At 36.6% G+C, this 20,783-nt stretch overlaps 1 protein-coding gene across 1 annotated transcript; it reads left to right on the top strand.

The window, feature by feature from the left end:
• Positions 1-8,844: 8,844 nt before the first annotated feature.
• On the top strand, positions 8,845-13,003 carry crebl2 (cAMP responsive element binding protein-like 2). The gene is made up of 3 exons (XM_084711441.1): positions 8,845-9,098; positions 10,064-10,261; positions 12,413-13,003. The coding sequence occupies exons 1-3, from the start codon at positions 9,084-9,086 to the stop codon at positions 12,566-12,568; spliced, it is 369 nt and encodes a 122-aa protein (XP_084567567.1). The 5' UTR covers positions 8,845-9,083; the 3' UTR covers positions 12,569-13,003.
• Positions 13,004-20,783: the final 7,780 nt, after the last annotated feature.

Raw genomic sequence — 20,783 nt, 5'->3', positions numbered from 1 at the left:
CACACACACACTGTCTGTCTCTCTCTCTCTCTCACACACACACACACACACACACACACACACACACACACACACACACAGTCTCTCTCTCTCTCTCTCTCACACACACACACACACACACACACACACACACACACACACAGTCTGTCTGTCTCTCTCTCTCTCACACACACACACACACACACACACACACACACACACACACACACACACACACACACACACTGTCTGTCTCTCTCTCTCTCTCACACACACACACACACACACACACACACACACACACACACACACACACACACACACACACACAGTCTCTCTCTCTCTCTCTCTCTCACACACACACACACACACACACACACACACACACACACACACACACACACACACACACACACACACACACACACAGTCTGTCTGTCTCTCTCTCTCTCACACACACACACACACACACACACACACACACACACACACACACACACACACACACTGTCTGTCTCTCTCTCTCTCTCACACACACACACACACACACACACACACACACACACACACACACACACACACACACACACACACACACACACAGTGAGCCCAGAAATGTGACGAGCAGCTCCAAACATATTAAAAGGTTTATTCAGTGTTTGACTCCAGACTGAATGAACAGACTCAGTGAGTCTGAAGTGAACTTCACGTCACTGATTACTTCAGTTTCTCTTCTGTGACGACACATGAAACCTGCAGATACTTCAGTAGAGTCTTCAGGTGTCTGTACTTTACTTAAGTTTTTATTTTTCTGACATCTGAACTCAAATATCTGAACTTTCTCCTCCTCACATTTTATAAACAGACTGGTTACTTTAGTTTGAATGACTCTGAGGGGAATTATTGATTATTGTTATTTTGCATCATTGTGCGCCGCCTTAAAACATCAAGACTGACTTCAACCTGAATGGACGAAACAATAAGACACAGAAAAGACGATTGATCCATCAGAGGACATCAGACAGGACAGACGGGACGAGACGGAAAAGATGTCATAAGATGAAGATAAATAATAAGATGAAAAACACTCAGAATGAAGACTACAAAAGAAGAATACATAAGACCAAAAATTACATAACAAGATAAAAAACGATGTAACCAGATAAAAAATTCATAACAAGACAAAAAATGACGTAAGGCAAAAAATCTGTAAAAAGATGACGTGACGTATGTCTGTGTGTTCCACCTTATTGACAAGATTATGACAGAATTAATTAATTGATTACTCGTTCTGAGTCACTTTTAAATAATAAAAAAAACTTTAGCTGACTTTAGCTTTTTAGATGAGAATGTTGTGGTTTCTTTCTTCGTCTCTGACAGTAAAGTGAATGAATCGTCCAGACGAGCAGCTGGAGCCCGAGGCTGCGTCTCTAACATCATGTTCCCCGTCCTCACGCTGTGGAACCGGGGACATTCCTCTGCACACGTCTGATCTCTGTCAAATTACTGCCTACAAACTCTGAACAGGTGGTATCAGAGTCTGATCACAGCTCATCTGCACAAATAAAACTTCACAGAAAACAACATTTTACATCGACTGAAACTGAACCACCACGGTTCGATTTCTGATTTTATTATTTTCAGCTGCTTGTTTCCTGGTCACACCTGCAGCAGGTGTGTTCAGGTGTGTTCAGGTGTGTTCAGGAGTTTACTCTGTCGGCCCACTCTGACCGAAGGTTAACCGCTCAGCTGTGACGACAGCCAATCAGAGGACTTTAACCCCTCGATGACATCAGCGACAAACAGGAGAGCAAAACCAACACGGATATAAAACCGATTCATATCACAGACAGACTGAGCACAAACTGGGTCAGAGAAAGAAACTAAACATAATACAGTATAATCATATCTAAGAAAATACATTTTAAAATATTAAAGCTGAGATGATAAAGAGTCAAATACAGGAAATGCAGCTGAAGTTTCTCTAAGGTTACCTGACTTTAAATAAACACGTCCATGACGTATAATACGAGTCTACTAGAAAGAAAGTAGTTCCGGTAGATTCTACTGCAGAAAGAAAGTAGTTCTCACATGAAGCTGCTCTCTGTACCAAAACAGTGCAGCATAGAGGCCAGAGGAACAAAACCAACTTTGGATTTTGGGGTGAAGTGTCCCTTTAAAAGTTCCTTCATCTGCTGTATAAAACAGAACGTTCATCCATAAAGAAAAACCTCAACAGCTCAGAGGTTCTAATGAAGATGAAGATGAACAAAGAACCCTGCAGTGAGGTTCTGCAGCAGGTGAGATCTACCTGACGATCAGCTGATGTCCTTCACTCTCATATTTATTTGTGAGAACATGTTCTCAGTTTTCAGATTGACCTTTAAAAAGTCTGATTCTCACGGCTGAACAGTCACTTCCTCACAGGACACGGAGAGTCAGATCAGTATCTGTCTCATCTCGTCACCTCGGGGACACTTTAATAAAGACGTCAGTGAAACCACCACAGCCACCGCTGCTGAAAGTGAAAATAAAAAATATCTCTCTGATTCAGAGACGTTTGGAGTCATACAGGCTGCATTTTGGTATATTTATAACTGTAAAACATTTTAAAATCATGTAACAGGCACTGTTTGACAAAAAAAGGAGTAATATGACCAGTTTTTATATGTATGTCTCACCTTTAAAGAATATCTTTCAGATAAAAATGCTCACATGTACAAATTCAATGATTATTTTACCCTTGAATGTCGCATTTACATTATTTGTAAAACATATTGAAGTAAAATGTAAAAATTATGGATTTATTTATTCCTGCATCATTTTGTGGAGGTTCTAATGAAGTGAGTTTGTAAAGTCTGTTTTGTTCATAATTTACAGGATTATATTAATGTGTTATTAATGTGGAAGGGTCCTATAAACAACTGAGACGGTAACATAATAAATATTCTGAGCATTTTTCACTCCACCTTGCTGTCAGACAGCCTTTTCTGCTGGGAAACTCAAGTTAAAATGCTTGTTAAGTCGCCGTCTCCAAACCAACCAAACTCCACTGACAAAATCAGTAATTTTATCTCACAGAACACAGGAGTTGTTGGTCTGCTGCCGCCTTGATTTGGTTTGTTTGTTTGTGTTATTGTGTGACTTCAGTGAATCTGAACTAACTCTTAAAATCACTAAAGTCTCACAATAACACAAACAAACTAACAGATGGAGGCTTTAGCAGACCAACAACTCCTGTGTTCTGTGAGATAAAATTACTGATTTTATCAATGGAGTTTGGTTGGTTTGTAGAGAGTGATATCTGTCACATATAACAGTGGTTTCCTGTCTGTCTGACAGCAAGGTAAAGAAGTGAAAATACTTAAACTTAAACTGATGGTGATTGTTTAGGTGTCTTAAATATGTTCCTTATCCAACCACACTTCAAATAATCTGAACTATCCCTTTAAGGAAAATTTCTGGCTGCTGTCATTTATTTTTTAAATAAATTAGTGAATTATTTAGTCAATAAAATGTCAGAAAATGTTTTGGTGACATCTTCAAATGTCTTCTTCTGTCTGTTTAACAATTAAAACCCGAAAACATTCAGTTTATTGTGACATAAAACACAGAAAAACCAAAAAACATAAACATAAAATAAGAGGCATTTTCACTAAGTGTATAAGTGCAATAAGTTTCTAAGGATCTAAGAAACTAAGAATCAATTTTAGATTAAATGAAAAATTTTAAATTAAAAATCCTGTCACGATTTTGTCAACTGAAAAATACCTGTGAAAACAGGTGGAGCACACAGACGTACGTCACCCAGTGATCGATCTGGAAATAATCTTTCTACTCATCAATCAGTTGTTTGGTCCATAAAATATCAGAAAATGTTGAAAAAAGTCAAAGATGACGTCCTCAAATGTCTCGTTTTATCTTTCTTTAAAAAATGACAGAAAACAATTTTTAATGTCGGCTCATAAAAACTTGTCTTAACAGTATTTAACGAGTAAAGAAGTGAAGAAGAACTTATTGGTGTATTTATCTTAGCAACATTTTCATGTGACGTCTGTGTTTATAAATATTATCAAAAGTTTGAGGGTTTAAAGTGTTTTTGGAAAATAATGCAAAATATATAAAACTGTCCTGAAAAGATTCTTTATTTTTATGGGGATTTGAAATTAAATGAGGGTAAATATTAGATTTACCTTTAATCTCAGCTAAGTGTATAAATTGAGTTTAAGTCAACTTTAACATGAATTTGAGCCACATTTTTATCTGTTATTTTAGATTTTTGTATTAAATGGTTAAACTTCAGTATCAGCTAAGAAAGAGCTCATATGTTAATTTAGAGTTTGGGTCAGTTTCCAAGAGAAATGTAAACAAATCTGGACAATTTTATAATAAATATAAATTACAAACATTGATCAAAAACTAAAGAGTTTGGTGTTACAATAAGTATTTACCTAAAAGTCCTTTCATTTTAAAGGAGGTTTGATCTTATTTCAGGGCAGATTCATGTAAATATGAAGTTGAACTTAATTAAAAACTTTAATAAACAGTATTTTATGAGTAAATAAGTGTATAAGATGAGTTTGGATGAACATATAGATGTATTTGGGCGACATTTTCAGATTTTACAGCAGTAATTAGATATCTGTGTATATGTTGGCTGATTTGTTTTAACATAATTCAGATTGGGGGTTTGATGATTTTAGTTTTACAGGCAGAAGTTTTATGTATATTTGATTGTTTTTCTTAATTTAAGTTGTTCCATTTGTGTTTTTGTGAAACAGTTATTCATAATTATTGAAAATACTGGCAGACATTTTACCATTTCAGTGCCCTGATGTCATTCTGGATTTTTAAACAAAGAATACTGTCTGATAGATCAATATTGGAATTTTTTTACTTCCTAATATCAACGTCTGCATCAGCCCCAATAATCCAATATGATCCAGGATCTAGTTAGTTATAAACTGTAAACACTGATCAAAAATGAAGGACGTTAAGATGGAACAGTAAAATAATGTACTACATCAACTAAAACTCCTTTTATTTGAAGAAATGTTGTGGTTATTTAAATGGAAGTTAATGTAAATGTCAGGTCTGACTTTAGTAAGTTGTATAAACTATATTTAAAGATTAAATAAATGTAGAAGCTGAGTTTGGGATTACTTTATTTAGATATTATGGCATCATTTCTTCTGATATCTGTGATACTTGTTATAAATAATAAACAGCAATCATAAATGAAGGAGTTCGTGTGAAACTTTCACCTCTGTTACAATCTAATGATAATAAATATGGTTTAACTTTAAACTCAGCTAATAAACAGTTGAATACAGTGTTTGAGTTTAAGTTGATGTTTTAATGTATTTCTGGGACATTTTTAGATGAACCAGACAGATATATATCAGACTGATATTTATCAGTTTCTATCAGTATGAGTGTGTGTTGTCTGATATTTTTAGAAAACATACTGCAGGTTGTTTTGATTTTTCATTATTTGATAATTTTTTTGTTTTAGAGGCAAAATTTATTGTATATTTGATCCTTTTTTGTGCTTCAAGTTGTTCTAACTGTACTTTTTATATATATATATATAATTATTAGAAACACCAATTAAAGATTATTGTTTCAGTGTCTAAATGTCATTTTAGATTTTATTAACAAATGTCACCTGATATATCAATACTTTTTATTTCCTAAAATCTTTATCGGCCCATAAAATCCAGCATCGATTAGAGTAATAATCATATTAGTTATAGATTTTTACCACCCATCATAACTGAAGGAGTTTGTTCAAATGGTATTAAAATAATTCATATTAAAATATGGTTAAGTGGAAACACTAAAAGTCTTTTTTATTTGAAGTAGTTTTTTAATTTCAGTGCAGATGAGTGTAACTGAGGTTTAACTTCAGTGTCAGCTGATAAAAAGTTCTGTAAACGTTATTTCAACATTAGATAAGTGTTAAAGTTGAGTTTGGAGGAACTTGTAGGTGTATTTGGGCGACATTTTCAGACGTTACGTGAACGTTTGTTTAACGTTAGCTGGCTGTTCTCTGACATTTTGTTGGTCTGACTGACCGCAGGGCCGATTCCTCTCAAAACCTCCGAATAAAGCGACATTTTCCCGCTTCGTGAACGTTCACACTCGGTGTTAACGTCGCCTCGAACACACACATGAACCGAAGTGGAACTTTAGGCCCCGTTAACGGAACTTTACAGCGGCTGCTTCACACTTTAACGTTAAATTTGGTTTCACTCACCGTCTGAAAACTCGACGTCAGAAGTCCAAACGGCCGCCGAGCGGTCGGTCGGTTTAAAGATGGAGTCTGACTCGGTGTAACGGGGAGCTTTAGACGTTAATAAGACAGAAAGTGAAGCGGTAAAAAGCGGCTGACTCGGTGAAGTCCTGCTGCTGCTGCCATAAGAGAAGAGATGATGAGGTCACTGCGTTAAAAATAAAAGGATGTCGTCATCGAAGCTCCAGTCAAATGAACTCAACAGGCTGCTTAAAGGCGCAGGCAGCAGCAGAACACTGAGCCGACAGAAAATCACTGCACCAAGGTTCAAACTGTCAGGGCAGGTTTATCTATGGAAGACTAACACTGACAACCATAACTAAAACAGAAAAGATCAGTGAGTCAGTGTACGGAAGAGCAGTGAGTCCAGGTGTAACAGAAAAAACATAAGAGGAGGGAGAGTTTTATGTTTTATTTCATTAATTCATTTATTCATTTGTCACTTTGAAATTAAGTCCAAATGTTGAGAATAATTTTATTTTCAACATTTCAGCTTCATTCTCGATATTTCAGTTTTATTTTCAACATTTCAATTTTATTCTTTATGCTCATTTTGACTTTATGTTTGACATTTCAACGCCATTTTCCACATTTCAAATTTATTCTCAACATTTCAACTTTAATTTCCACAATTTGACTTTATTTTCAACATTTTGACTTACTTCATTATTTAAATTTTATTCTATGATATTTCAACTTTATTCTCAACAAAATTCTTCGACATTTCAGCTTTATTCTCGACATTTCCATTTCACTTTGATTTTATTCTCTAGCACTGACTATTCTCAACGTTTCTACGTTATTCTCTGTTTCAACTTCATTCTCAACAACTTGACTTAATTTACAAGCGTTTGACTCAGTTTTCGACCTTTTGGCTTTATTCTCTACATCTCAATTTTATTTCCAACGTTTCAACTGTATTCTCAACTATTTGAATTTATTCTCAACATAATTCTCTAACATTTTGACTATATACTCAACATTTTGGCTTTTTTTCGAGACTGACTTTATTTTCCACAGTTTGACTTTATTTTCAAGATTTTGACTTTATTCTAAACATTTCAACTTTATTCTCCATATTCTCCCTTTTTCCTCAACATTTCCTCTTTATTCTTAAATATTTTCACCTAATTCTCAGCATTTTGATGTTGTCCTCTAACATTTCAACTTTAGTCTGGAAAAACTGAACTCTGGAAAACTGGACCATTCGAGGAGCGTTTGAATGCACCATGAACACATCAGAAAGGGAACCTGAAGCAAACTTTAAGAATTGTGAGTCTATCCTTTAATAATTCTCAATCACTTCACTGATTTGAATCATTTTTTTGGTTTCGTCCAAATATTCGCAGTCACATGTTCTTTGTTAACTTTTCTAAACAAAGTGATCACTTCAGTACGTCCGTCAGTAAGTGAACGCATCACTTCAGTTCAGCAGCTGAGAGTCCTGCTGCAGTTTTCATCGTGCTGCCTTTAGTTTCCCTCCTCAGGCTGCAGACTGAGGACAATAGATGTGATGGAAGCAGAAGAAAACTGAAAGGTTTTTCATTCTGGAGCAATTAGCATGCATGGTTACCTCAGACTGATGAATGTGACTGAAACGATCAAAGCTCAGAGCTGGAAGACACGGAGACACTGAAGCCAACATTAACCACACGCTTCAAACCTGTTTTCAACTGTTTCACTGCAACATTCAATGTTTTTATCAACTTGAACAACTTGTGCTAACATGCTAGCTCTGTAGTTAGCACCACACAATGAAAGCGTCCTCCTTCAGTGGACTCACTCACACAAACATGAACCGACTGTGACGTTCAGACAGTTTAGACTTTACATGAGAGATAAGAGGAGCTCAGATCTCCTGAAGACCACCTGAGCTCCTCTGAACACCTGAGATATTCAGGGAGAGCTCAAAAAGTTTTATTTTCTGTACATTAAGGTTGCTGGAATAAATAACAATAATATAATATGTCAATGTTGTGTATTTATTCAATTGCCACATTCAAATTTCATCCTCTAATGTAAAATTAAAACATCTCAGTGGTTCATTTTGATTCACAAACTCTTGGCATTAGTTTGCATCCACAAAGATCAGATGATCCAGGATCTGGAAAAAACTTAAGATCCTTCAACCATACAAGTTACTGAACAGTGTTTAATAAATGTTCAGCTTTATTGTTTTTATCATGTGATATGTGATTCTCAAAGGGGTCAATATGAGAAGCATTATTCATTTTATGTACATTTATATTGTATATGTTTGTTTTCATTAGATTTTATCATGTATGTATATAAATTATAAATAGATTATAAAATTCATAAAAAATAATTTTAAATAAATCAATAAATTCTATTTATTTCAAATTTATTTTATTTTATTTTTTTTATTAGGTCACACATACACACATTATACATGTACTGGTTTTATATGATTTTTGATATGATTCTTGTTCTTCGTGTTTCTGTAGGCATATTTATTTTATGTATTTTACTTAACGAATCAATTGTATTCCTCATTTTTTTCTCTAAAGAAAAAATAAAAAATGGCGAGCACAGCTGACGTAAGCGCGTGCGTCAACAGGAAACAGGAAGTAAACAGAGAAAAACAACATCAGACGGAGTTGATGGTCTCCGTTACCTTCAGTGTTTCTGTCTTTGCGTTTCTCCGGTTTACAGACTAACTTTAACTTTAACTTGGACTCATTTTAAACTCTTTATCTTAAATCATCTCACAGTTTGAGCTGTTAGCGGACTGAAGCTAACGGGAGCTAACAGCTAACAGCTAGCTGCCAGCACGTTAGCCTTCACCAACATGGATGATAACAAGGTAAGAAGCTAACAGCTGCTAATATTTTACACTATATTTGAACCAGCTGTTTGTTCCGGTCGGTCAGGTTTGAGGCTGGTGTTAAAGTTAATGTCTGTCTTCATGTTAATTAGCCTGTGAAGCTAACTTTATTTCAATATGTCCGTTATATTCAGCTAACTCTAATGTTAGCTCCTAACGATGTAATCAGGCTAACGTTAGCTTGTACAGTAGATCAGGTGTGTTTGTGTCTCAGTTCACATGTTAACTTGTTAAATATCAGGTAGAACAGTTTGCTTTCACTCCTGTTTAGTCAAATTAAATGTAGCTGTGATGATGAATGAGTTTAACAGGTTACAGTTGATTTGTGATCCTTTGTATTCAAACTAAAACTGATCAAAACTACTACTACTACTGATAATAATAATAATAATAATAATGTTATTGGTGTTGTTCTTGTTATTATTGTTATAATATATACATTATGGTCTGATGCAGCCCCATCCAACAGTCCTGTGACAAAATCTCCTACACAGATTATTTTTATTCAGTCCATTATTTTTACATTTAATCAATGAGTTGTTTGGTTCATAAAATGTCAGAAAATGTTGACAAAGTCCAAGGTGACGTCCTCAAATGTCTTGTTTTGTCTACAACTTAAAGATCTTTAGTTTACTGTCAGAGAGGAGAAAAGAAACCAGAGAATATTCACATTTAAGAAGCTGAAATCAGAGAATTTGGACTTTTCTTTGATTAAAAAAATGAATCAAATCTTGTTAATTGAAAAATAGGTCCAAACACGTGGAAACGGCTTCAGCTGTTTTCATATGTTTGGACCCTATTTTTCAACTGTGATCAGTCTCACAATAATTTTTCCACTACTCAATTAATTGTTTGGTCCATAAAATGTTAGACATGGACGTACGAAAAACTAGCTTTGTTTAATTCTGTGTTGAAAACTAACAGCGCATTGTCGTTGTCGTCAGATGGTGGCAGGTAAAGTGAAGAAACCCGGCAAACGCGGCCGCAAACCCGCAAAAATCGACCTGAAGGCCAAACTGGAGAGAAGCCGTCAGAGCGCCAGAGAGTGCAGAGCGAGGAAGAAGCTGAGGTACCAGTACCTGGAGGAACTGGTTTCCAGTAAAGAGAGAGCCATCTGTGCCCTGCGGGAGGAGCTGGAGATGGTAAAGAAACATTTTACTCATGTTAACCTGCAGGTTTTTAAATAGTGAGGCAGAGAAACTTGACATTAGACTCACATTTTAAGGTTTTTATGGTGCTACAGACCCCAGTCAAAATAATGGCAGTATGATTTTTTTTTACCAGATCATCAGTTTTTATTTATTGTTAAAACTGAATAAGAGGCGTAAATTTGATTAGAAACACAAGTAAATAAGAAGAAAATGTTGATGAATCTGTGTGCAGATGTTCAGATCAAACCTGTGGATGACAGAATTTAATAGATCTGTTTTCTCTGCAATAAAAATCAACAACATCAACATCAAAATATCATAAATGAAAAAAAAAAACACAACCAGTCCGATAGTTTAGATATTAAGATCAGTGTAACGTCGTTCAGAATGGGTTCACAGCAGGGACACGTTGAGCCATGAAGCGCTGCTCGCTCCCATTTGAATCAGCTGGGTTTTAAATTTCTGAGGTTATTTGTTACAATGTTTTGCGAGGAGATGAGAAGATTAACAATCATGTTCAAATTCAATTTCTTTTTGTTGCATGCTGTATGAAAATAAACATCTGATGAAAATAAAGAACACAGGGCTGCAACAATCTAAATTTCCTTTTGAGCAAAGTTATTTCAATAAAACACGTCCGACTGCACGAGTGAGAAGTTCAGTGGATAAAATCATTTTTGTTTGGCTTCATTTCACTGGTTGAGAACGTTCCTCCAGCGTCAGTTCTCACACAGCCGGTCGGGTTCCAGATCTCAGAATTCTCGACCGGAGCCTGTTTGCACCAGGTTCTTTGAGTTCTCTCCATCGTGTTCCTCCTGTTTGGAGTTAAAGAGCAGCAGGCGACGCGTTTACTGACCTCAAAGCTGCAGCAAGTCTGAAAGATAAGAAATATAATCACTTCGTAGATTTTCACTGGTGGTTACATGACACATCTCACTACTTCTCAAATGTTTCTGTGATCTGATTGGTCTGAGACAGTCTGTTAGGTTAGCTGTGTAGCATCTGTTACCATGGTGACAGCACACTGGGTTAGAGTGAGCCAGATTCATGATTCTCTGTGGCCAGAATCATGAACAGAAGAACGTATCTGTATCTGTTAGTGGTTCCCAAACATTTTCTCTCATGTTCCTTTGGAACCTTGGTTCCCAACCCAAGGTCCCGGCCCCCTCTTAGGGGGCGCCAGAAATCACAGGGGGTCCTCAAGGCTTTGTCTACACCGAGGTTTTCAAAATTAAATTTAGAAAAGTCAGCATACAAAAAAAGACATTTCTTTGTCTCCATTAAAAATAGCTGGTTCCTTAGTCGACCTCGTCTCTCAGTTCTGAGATAATGAGACAATATTATTCTGAAATAAAATAAAAAATATCCGACAAAGTGACACGATATTTCCTCTGTGACTGACGTTATTCAGGATCATTTTTATGAGCAGATGACAGTTTAAACCCTGAATGACTGTGTTGTTCGCCTGTTGTTTATCTATTGTTTATCTGTTGTTCGCCTGTTGTTTATCTGTTGTTTATCTGTTGTTCGCCTGTTGTTTATCTGTTGTTCGTCTGTTGTTCGTCTGTTGTTTATCTGTTGTTCGCCTGTTGTTTATCTGTTGTTTATCTGTTGTTCGCCTGTTGTTTATCTGTTGTTTATCTGTTGTTTATCTGTTGTTTATCTGTTGTTCGCCTGTTGTTTATCTGTTGTTCACCTGTTGTTTATCTGTTGTTCGTCTGTTGTTTATCTGTTGTTCGCCTGTTGTTTATCTGTTGTTCGCCTGTTGTTTATCTGTTGTTCGTCTGTTGTTCGCCTGTTGTTTATCTGTTGTTTATCTGTTGTTCGCCTGTTGTTTATCTGTTGTTCGCCTGTTGTTTATCTGTTGTTCGCCTGTTGTTTGTCTGTTGTTTGTCTGTTGTTTGTCTGTTGTTCGCCTGTTGTTTATCTGTTGTTTATCTGTTGTTTATCTGTTGTTCGTCTGTTCGCCTGTTGTTTATCTGTTGTTTATCTGTTGTTTATCTGTTGTTCGCCTGTTGTTTATCTGTTGTTCATCTGTTGTTCGCCTGTTGTTTATCTGTTGTTCGCCTGTTGTTTATCTGTTGTTTATCTGTTGTTCGCCTGTTGTTTATCTGTTGTTTATCTGTTGTTTGTTCCGCGCAGTACAAGCAGTGGTGTTCGGCGATGGATCAGGGGAAAATCCCGTCAGAGATCAAAGCTCTGCTGACCGGAGACGACCAGAAGATGCCACAAGGTGGCAGCAGCACCAAGACGTCCAAAAACAACAAGAACAGCATCAGCAGCAACGGACAGGGCTGAACTGAGGACAGAGAGGACAGAGACTGATGAGACTGAAACTGCTGCTGCTGTCCATCAAACAACATAAACTGTTTATTTTCCACACGTCCAACTTATTCTAACCTTTGACAGTTTAGGTTTTATTCTGATGTTTTAATGTCACTTTAATATTCAGGATTAACACGTTGATCATTTCTTCTTCAACACAGTTTATTTAACAAACATGTCCAACTGTCTGTCCTCCATCAGGAGGTCTGAGGACGTCTCTGTCTCTTGATATACAGTCAATCAATCAGTCATTAATCACTAAATATTTCCTTTTTACCGTCCAGAGTGTCTCTGTAGGGTTTGAAAATCTTCAGTCCTGAGAGGAAGCAGACTTGAAAACAGAGTTTATTTGTTCAGAAAACAGGATTTTTTTTTCCAAAACGTGAACTTTTTAATTAAATCATCGGTTCATATAATCACCAGATCGATTATTTGAACTATTTTCAACATAGAATCATTTTAAAAACAACACTTGTGTCATATTTCCATCATTATTTCACCTGGTTGATGTTTGACTGAGTAAAGAATCAGCGCCACCTTCTAATATTCACATGATGTCAGTGGATGGAAACAAACAGTATTTCCTGTGAATTTGTTTCAGATTTGTGCAACATGATGGATGATGAGGATTTTGGCCCGTTTTTCTCCACAGGAGAAAGTTTATGTTGATTATTGTAGATTGAAGTTATCGTTTATGTCGGATCTTCATTGTGTCGTGTTTAATGACAAAAAACTAAAAGGTCAAATTTATTCTGTATGAGCAGAAAAAAAACAATGAATTAGTTAATTGTAATAATTTGTATGACAGTTAATGATCAGCTACATTACATGATCATTTTAATGATTATTAACTGAGTAATGATTAACTGAAGAGTTGATAAAAACATCTTCAGAGTCTGGATTCTTATTTAATCTTCACTTAAGTTTAGCGAGTGACGATTAATTTATCAGATTTATTTATCGATCAGTCTGTCAATCATTTTCTCTAATCAATTAGTTGATTAGTTTGATCCACATGTTTGAGCTTATTTTTGGGCCTATTTTTTCAGGTCTTTTATTCTAACAATTATTTTTCTTTATCAATGAATCTATATCTTGATTAATCGATTACTTGTTTTGGTCCTTGAAATGGTGAAAAATGTCCTCAAATGTCTCGTTTTGTCCGAGGAAAGAAACCAGAAAATATTCACATTTAAAAAGCTGAAATAAGAGAATTTGGACTTTTTTAAATTAAAAAAATGACTCAAAAAAAATCATGTATTATCAGAATAGTTAGTGATTAATTTAGTAATCGATTGATCGATGCAGCTGCAGTTAAAAGTTCCTGATGTAGAAACCCTGACGAGAGACATTAGGTTGGTTTTAGTCTTTATTGTGATTTAAAGGTCACATGACTGACTGACTGACTGACTTTATATTTATGAATAAATGTTACATTTGTGGCTTTATTTTGCTTTAAAGCCTTTTTTTCCTCTTTTCATGATATTTCTTTACATTTCAGAGCATTAATCACTTTGTGGTTTTTCATTATATTTTATAAATGTGACTAATAATAATGATAAGACCTGATAAGGCCTTCTTCCTGTTCCTGTTGTAGCATTAGATTAAAGGTCAGAGGTCAGAGAATCCAAATCTACGGTGACGTCGGTGAGTCTGTGATATATTTTTGTATTTTAAATCGGATCAGATGAAGCTTGTTTGTTCTCTGAGTTGTGAATTTCATCTTTTTGAGAGTAAAATGATGGTGATGAAGGTTTACTGCTCACATGTATTTTTATTTTGAAGCTCTTTACTTTTTGTCAGTGAACTGATGAAACTGAACTTTTGTGCACTTTGTTAAATTTGGCAGAAGCACTTTGTTAGCTGACTTTAGCTGAAGCTTTGCAACAAACTTCTGTGTCTGAACTCTTTTGTTTCTCAGAGAAAATAAAAGTGTGTTTGACTCTGATGGATGAAGAGTTTCATTGATTTCTCCGTGACACCGAGTTTAAATGAAACCTGCGTGTGAAGCTACTCCTCGACAGCACAGATAACATGCTGTTAGATTTTTTTTTTTTTTCCAGAGAGTCAACTTGTTTCACTTTAGTTTTTATTATTTAAAAATATTGAGTTTTACTTCAGTTTTCATTAGTTTTAGGGTTATTTTTAAATTATAGGTGAAGAAGTTAGCCTGTTAATTATCCACTGAGACGTTTAGACCCCATGAGTACTACAGGTTCCTGTCTGAAGAACGTGAGAACTCCAAGCAGTGAGCTGGTGAGGTTAGGAACCTTTAAGAGTTCACTGTTCAATGAAGCTCCTTGAAAAGTGGCTCCACAGTGGAACGCCACGCACAGGGATCCTTTCGTTGGGTGGTGGACACCATGGTGACGGATGTACCACACCTTCCCACACTCACAGTCCAGCTGTTGCTCAGGTACTTGTTCTGCACATCATTTCCTAACGAGCTCCTTCATGTAACCTGCACACTCCTGCTGGAAGCACTCGTTGTGAAGGAAACAAGGAGTTGTTGGGTAAATAGACTTCCTTTTTCCTAAAGGGCAATTTCAAACAATATTTTCCATTCTGAAGCACTGCAGAATGTTCGATGGTCTCAAGAAACCTGAGGTCTTCTCTGGACAATTCCTCCTGGTGGTACTGACTGGTCAGCATTTCTTCCAGTTTGCACAGAAATCCTGTTCACCAAGGCTGAGGGAAGCTCCTCCTCCGGCGCACCACTGTTTCCATTCAGTGGGCCATTAACGACCCATCCCAGCACAGTTTTAATCGCGTACGGGACATTCCTGTGTCTGTTGATGACCTCCCAAGGTTCCAGTAATTTGGGAGCATTGGTTCCAACCAACAGGTCGACATTTGCTTTGATGCTTGGGATGTGCACCTTTGACAGGTATGACCATTTAGCCAGGTCTTCAGGTGTGACTGGCATTTTCTTCTGTGTGATCACCTCAGGGAGAACATAAAAATCATTACTGTTCAAATCAGACACCTCCTAACCAATCAGAGAGCAGGCTGGACTCACTGTACGCAGCAGGAAGTTGTTCTCTGCATCTTCACACACCTCAATCAATTCATCAAGAGCATCTGTCCCTCAGTTTTATCGCCCTTTGACATCAAACCATGCATTGATTTTTTTATAGCACTTGCTTTGTTTAGTTTGGCTTTTCTGCCATTTTTCAACCTGTCCAATTTATCAGCAGGCTCTTTATCAGTGGACTTAACCACCTGTTTTTGACTTTGTTTCAACACCGCTGGCCACACTGCCAGATTTACTAGCCATTTGTCCACCAGTCTCGCTAGTTACGTCCACCGCAGCGTCACGCATCTCCATGATGAACAGTCGATTAACATCCGCCGCAATAAAACAGTCAACTTAAAGTGTGTTGTCTTCACGCGCTGGTAACCAAAGCAACGGCCTCACGTCTGTTACGTGCGCACACGATTTAAATGTCCATTAAACAGTGTAGCGGCTCACATACCTCTTTCGTTTGGCGCCGTGCGATGATCCGATGTCAGATGCTCCACAGCCGGCTTTAGCCTCCACCTGCACACCCGGATGACCGCAGAGCTCCAACCCGCAGCAGCTCTGTCCCGAAACTTATAAACAAAGTTCAAACTGCAGCAGGTTTTTGACAGATTGAAGAAGTGAGTCTGTTACTTGTCCAGTGAGACGTTTGACCCCGGAGTGACGTGGCTGACGCTCCACGCTGAGTCGTTCCTTGAATCGATCGGCTCGATCTTCATTACAGCAAAAAAACGATTTATTTCTTTCATGCAAATATGAACGATGTCCAGTGTTGTTTCAAAAAGACCAAACATTCAGCGAACGGCGACCCCTTCCGGGTCCAACACCTGACAGCGACAGTGACCCTGCTACCTTTACACCTGAGCATTACAGAAGTACAGCGACACCGCGTGTTCAAAACACTGAACTACAAGTGAAACACTGGAATATTTCACCAACATATTTGTCTCCTACAATAGATATTATTAAGATTAGTTTCAATCAGTTCATGGCATGTTTGTTTATTTCACTTTGTTTTTTATTGTTTAAAAATGTTAGGTTTCAGTTTGTATTTTATTTTAAAGTATTTATCGGGGGAAGATTTGAGTCGAGTAGAAAAACGCCTCATGCTGCTTGTCTTTGTTTAACAAGTCAAACTGGTTTTGTCTGAAATCTTTGACAGTTTATAAAGTGTTAAATATTTTAATTTAATCCTCTGATCTGATTTGTGATTTCAATTATTTTTTTAATCTCAAGAAGTTCATTATTTTATTATCTCAATACAAAAGTTCAGTTTCTTGTGATAACGGGTTAATTTATCTCCGTATGTCGAGAAAACAAAAGACCAGTTTCTGCAGATAATTAATCAGAACAGAGAAACTCCAGCAAACCAATCTCTTTAATCCAAACTGATTGGTTGATAGATTATTGATCTGGGAGAAGATTGTAAAATAGATTATTGAAACTGAGAACCGTCATACTTGCATTTTATTTTAATGCCTTTATCTGGAGATTAACAAGTTAATAATTTGATTATTTTGAGATAATAAAGATCATTTTCTTTATCTTCTTATCTTCAGTGAACAAAAGGCAGATTTCTTGATAAGGAGGTAATTTATCACATTTAAATGTAATATCTTGATTTATTTAGAGATAATTTAATAACCAGATAAACCCTGAAAAAAAATCAAAAACAAAATAATGATAATAATATTAATAATAATAATAATAATAATAATAATAATAATAGGAATAATAAGAATCATAATAATGTTGCTCTGTGTTTGTTTTAAGCTGATCATATATTGATTTTTTTTTTCTTTTCACTCCAGTGGTCAAAAGTATTTTTAATTTCTCCTGTTAGTATTTTTATATTTAATTTGAACAGAATTCCACTTAATGAAACGAACAGAAACATGTTTAAAACTTGGAAATAAAGATTCAGTCCAGAAAAAGTACAGAATAATAATAAAATCAAATAAATGCATAAAATATAAACAGCATTGAGACAATTTATCTTTGCTTTTTGCTGATTTTACTAAGTATATTTAAAATAATAAAAGAATAATTTATTTGTACAGAGCACATTTTATCTGGACAAAAACATGTGAAGCACACGTGTCGCTGACGTTAATGTTTAAACTGAATGAATGAAACGTCCACCTTCAAATCACAGTTCAGTTTACAGAAAGACGTTTCATCACAACGCTTTTTTTTTTTTTTTTTTTACAAGCAGGTAAAGCATCAAACTGAGACAGGTGAGAATCATCTTTGGACAGGTGAGTCTGAGTCTGGTGCTGCAGCAGCTTCTGTTTCTTTCACGGCAACTTCAGGTCTGCAAAACTGAACTGAACTGAACTAAACTGAACTAAACTGAACAAAACGGTTTAAAGTTTAACTGGACTGAACGTCTGCAGCTGCTCTGTTCTTCAGGAAACAAACTTGTCTTTTCTTCGTTCTTTAGTCGGGGTCATACAGTTTGTCCAGCGGGGGACGCCAGAGGACATCTCATGTTGGTTTTATCTTCTGTTCAGGCTCCATTTTAAATCAAACAGATTTGACTCAGTTATCAGGTTCAGCTGGACTCAGACTCAGACTTTAATACACGTCAACATGTTGTCTCACAGTTAGACTGTGATTTTATCATGTCCGGTGGTTGTTCCTGTGTTCCAAAGTTCTATATGGAACATGGTGGGTGAAGCTTTGGGGTAAGCAGAGAACTAAGAACCCTGGGAAGTTATGACCTGAGGAACATAGGACCTTGTTAAAATAAGACCTTGGAGACTTGTGACTTTAGGACATTGGGTAGACAGGACACTGGGAACTTAGGACACTAACAAGAACCTATGGCCTTGTGAACTTATGACCCCAGGAATGTATGACATGTGGAACATAGGTCCCTAGAAACATAGAACCCTTGGAACAGAAGTACAGCTGAGTCTGACAGGAATTCAGTATTTTTCCTTTGGTGGAAAAGACGAATAATTCTATAAACTCAGACCTTTTCAAAACTCGGCTGCCAGACGAGTCTCTTTAATGTTGGGTGAGTATTTATGGATTATTAATTTCTACTCTGACCTCAGCACAGCGTGCTCGGTTCTCCAGACACAAACTCATTGGACCTCTGAAAAGATTCTGACCGCAGCACCAGAGTCTTTACTGGTTCAATCCCAGTTTTAGAACAAACCAGTATACATGTGAATATAACTTCATGTGTGACAAAGTCAACTGACGGTTTCCCTCCTAAATCTTTTTCTTTGTCATCATTTATAAAATGAGGCACTACCTGAGAAATTCTTTAAACTGATATTAACGTCTCCATGTTTGACATTCAGCTGGTCACTGCAACCATCTCTGAAAAAAACTACAACAGCTAAAGACTGTTGTGTCTTAGTGAAACATCAGAGTTATAATCTGAGCACATTTCATTCTCACTGTCGTCTGTAATTAGCTGTAATTGCTGAACATTTATCAAGAAATTTCTAACAAAGTTTTGACTTGTGGCCTTTTTTCGTGAATGTATTCAGCATTTACATAATTAGCTAGGTAGCTAGTTATGCTAGTTACTGACTCCCAGACTTCTTGTCCTTGTTGGCTTAAAAGTATAGTTAAAAAACTCTTTAAAATAAGGAACAAATACTAAATAAATAAGATGAAATAGTCACAGATCAGGAGAAGGACCTGGATGTTGACTCTCTGCGGACACAGCTGACTCAAATGTTGAAATCAAAAACACAAAAAAGATGAAGAAAAAGAAATCTGAACCATATTTTATAGAGAAAATGTTTCCTAGTTTTCCCTCTGATGTCCTCCAGCTGCTGCTGCTATCTGATGGGCAGATAGCTTTACTTGTTGCTAAAGTAGCTGCTGCTAATGGTAACATTAGCACAAAGCTAACATTAGTGTGCTGCCCAGACTGGAAGTTTGTACTGTTGCTAGAACAGGACCACCAGGAAGAGGAAGGTTTCAGGCCAAAGGCAGGGGAGCGGTGCCACGGTCTGGGTTCAGCTAATGGGACTGCTAATGTTAGCTGCACTGCTAACTGTACAAGTTTTTTTTCGATTTTTCAACCTAATTCTTTCCTCATTTGTGGCCTCATGAACTAACTAAACATGCCAGATGCTTTGTTACACAGAACCATCTGGGAATCCGTCCTTAGAAACTGTTTGGAAAAGGGCAGGCACTTTCACAAACAAAAAAAGCAAACCCAAAAACTCTTGAGAATGAACTTAGAATCTTACTGTTTAAGCCAACACAGTTGAGAATCCAACAACCACCTGATCTATTCATCCAGTTAGTTAGCTTAGAGCTTAGCTGTCTAATATGAATTATGTATTTTAAAGAAATAGTTTCCAAACCAGCTGCCGTTCAGCTTTTCACAAAATTTAAGGAAACCTGGTAAAATACACAATCAAACAGCAGCGAGCAGTGAGACTTGTGCTCTCTGTTGAGTAACAAAGTGTTTTTGTTTTTTTTCATTTTTCTTCCAGCTCAGATCCAAAGAATTAAATCCATATTAGACCTCAAGATTTACATTCAGTGTCAACATTCAGGACCAACACAGGAAGGACTGGGACACAAGGAGACGGGCGTCTGACAGTCCCATCACTGACCATCAATTCATGTTTGTTTTTCACGAACCGCAATCTGTCCTAAACCTTCACCAAACTTTAACCAGGACTTATCCATAACCACGATCTTTTTCCACCAACACCAAAGCTGCCATGTGCAGATATCAGAGACATTAAGATCTTTTAAAAGTAAACAGTGGACATAAAAAAAATGTCACCAGGGTGTTACCAAATTCATCCAAAACTGATCCAGAATTAAAATCAAAATTCACTTCAACAATTTTATCAGGGTTCTACAAAGTAAAATGTCCAGCTAGAATCTTTATGTTCAGTTCTCCGTCAGCAGAGCGCACAACAGATTTTCAAGCTCTGTGATTGGATGTTTCTCGACGTAATGTATCTTGGAGGTTTTATTATATCGACAGACTTCTTATACCTTTGCCTTTTCAACAAAGAATCTTTTCTTTCAAACACAGTTGTTCATCTTTTGTTCTGATGATTCTACCAGGTGATTCATCTACGCCTTCGAAACGCCAAACATCCTCTGTTAACATTTAAAAAAAAAAAAAGACGTCCCTGAAACCTGTTGTTCTTCCTCCCACTTTGCAACTCTTCA

The sequence above is a fragment of the Lutjanus erythropterus genome, chromosome 22 (genome assembly GCF_056507025.1).
Source record: "Lutjanus erythropterus isolate fLutEry1 chromosome 22, fLutEry1.hap2, whole genome shotgun sequence".
Taxonomy (NCBI): domain Eukaryota; kingdom Metazoa; phylum Chordata; class Actinopteri; order Lutjaniformes; family Lutjanidae; genus Lutjanus; species Lutjanus erythropterus.
The sequence above is the reverse complement of the archived record's forward strand: the minus strand, read 5'-3'. Positions and strand labels throughout refer to the sequence as shown.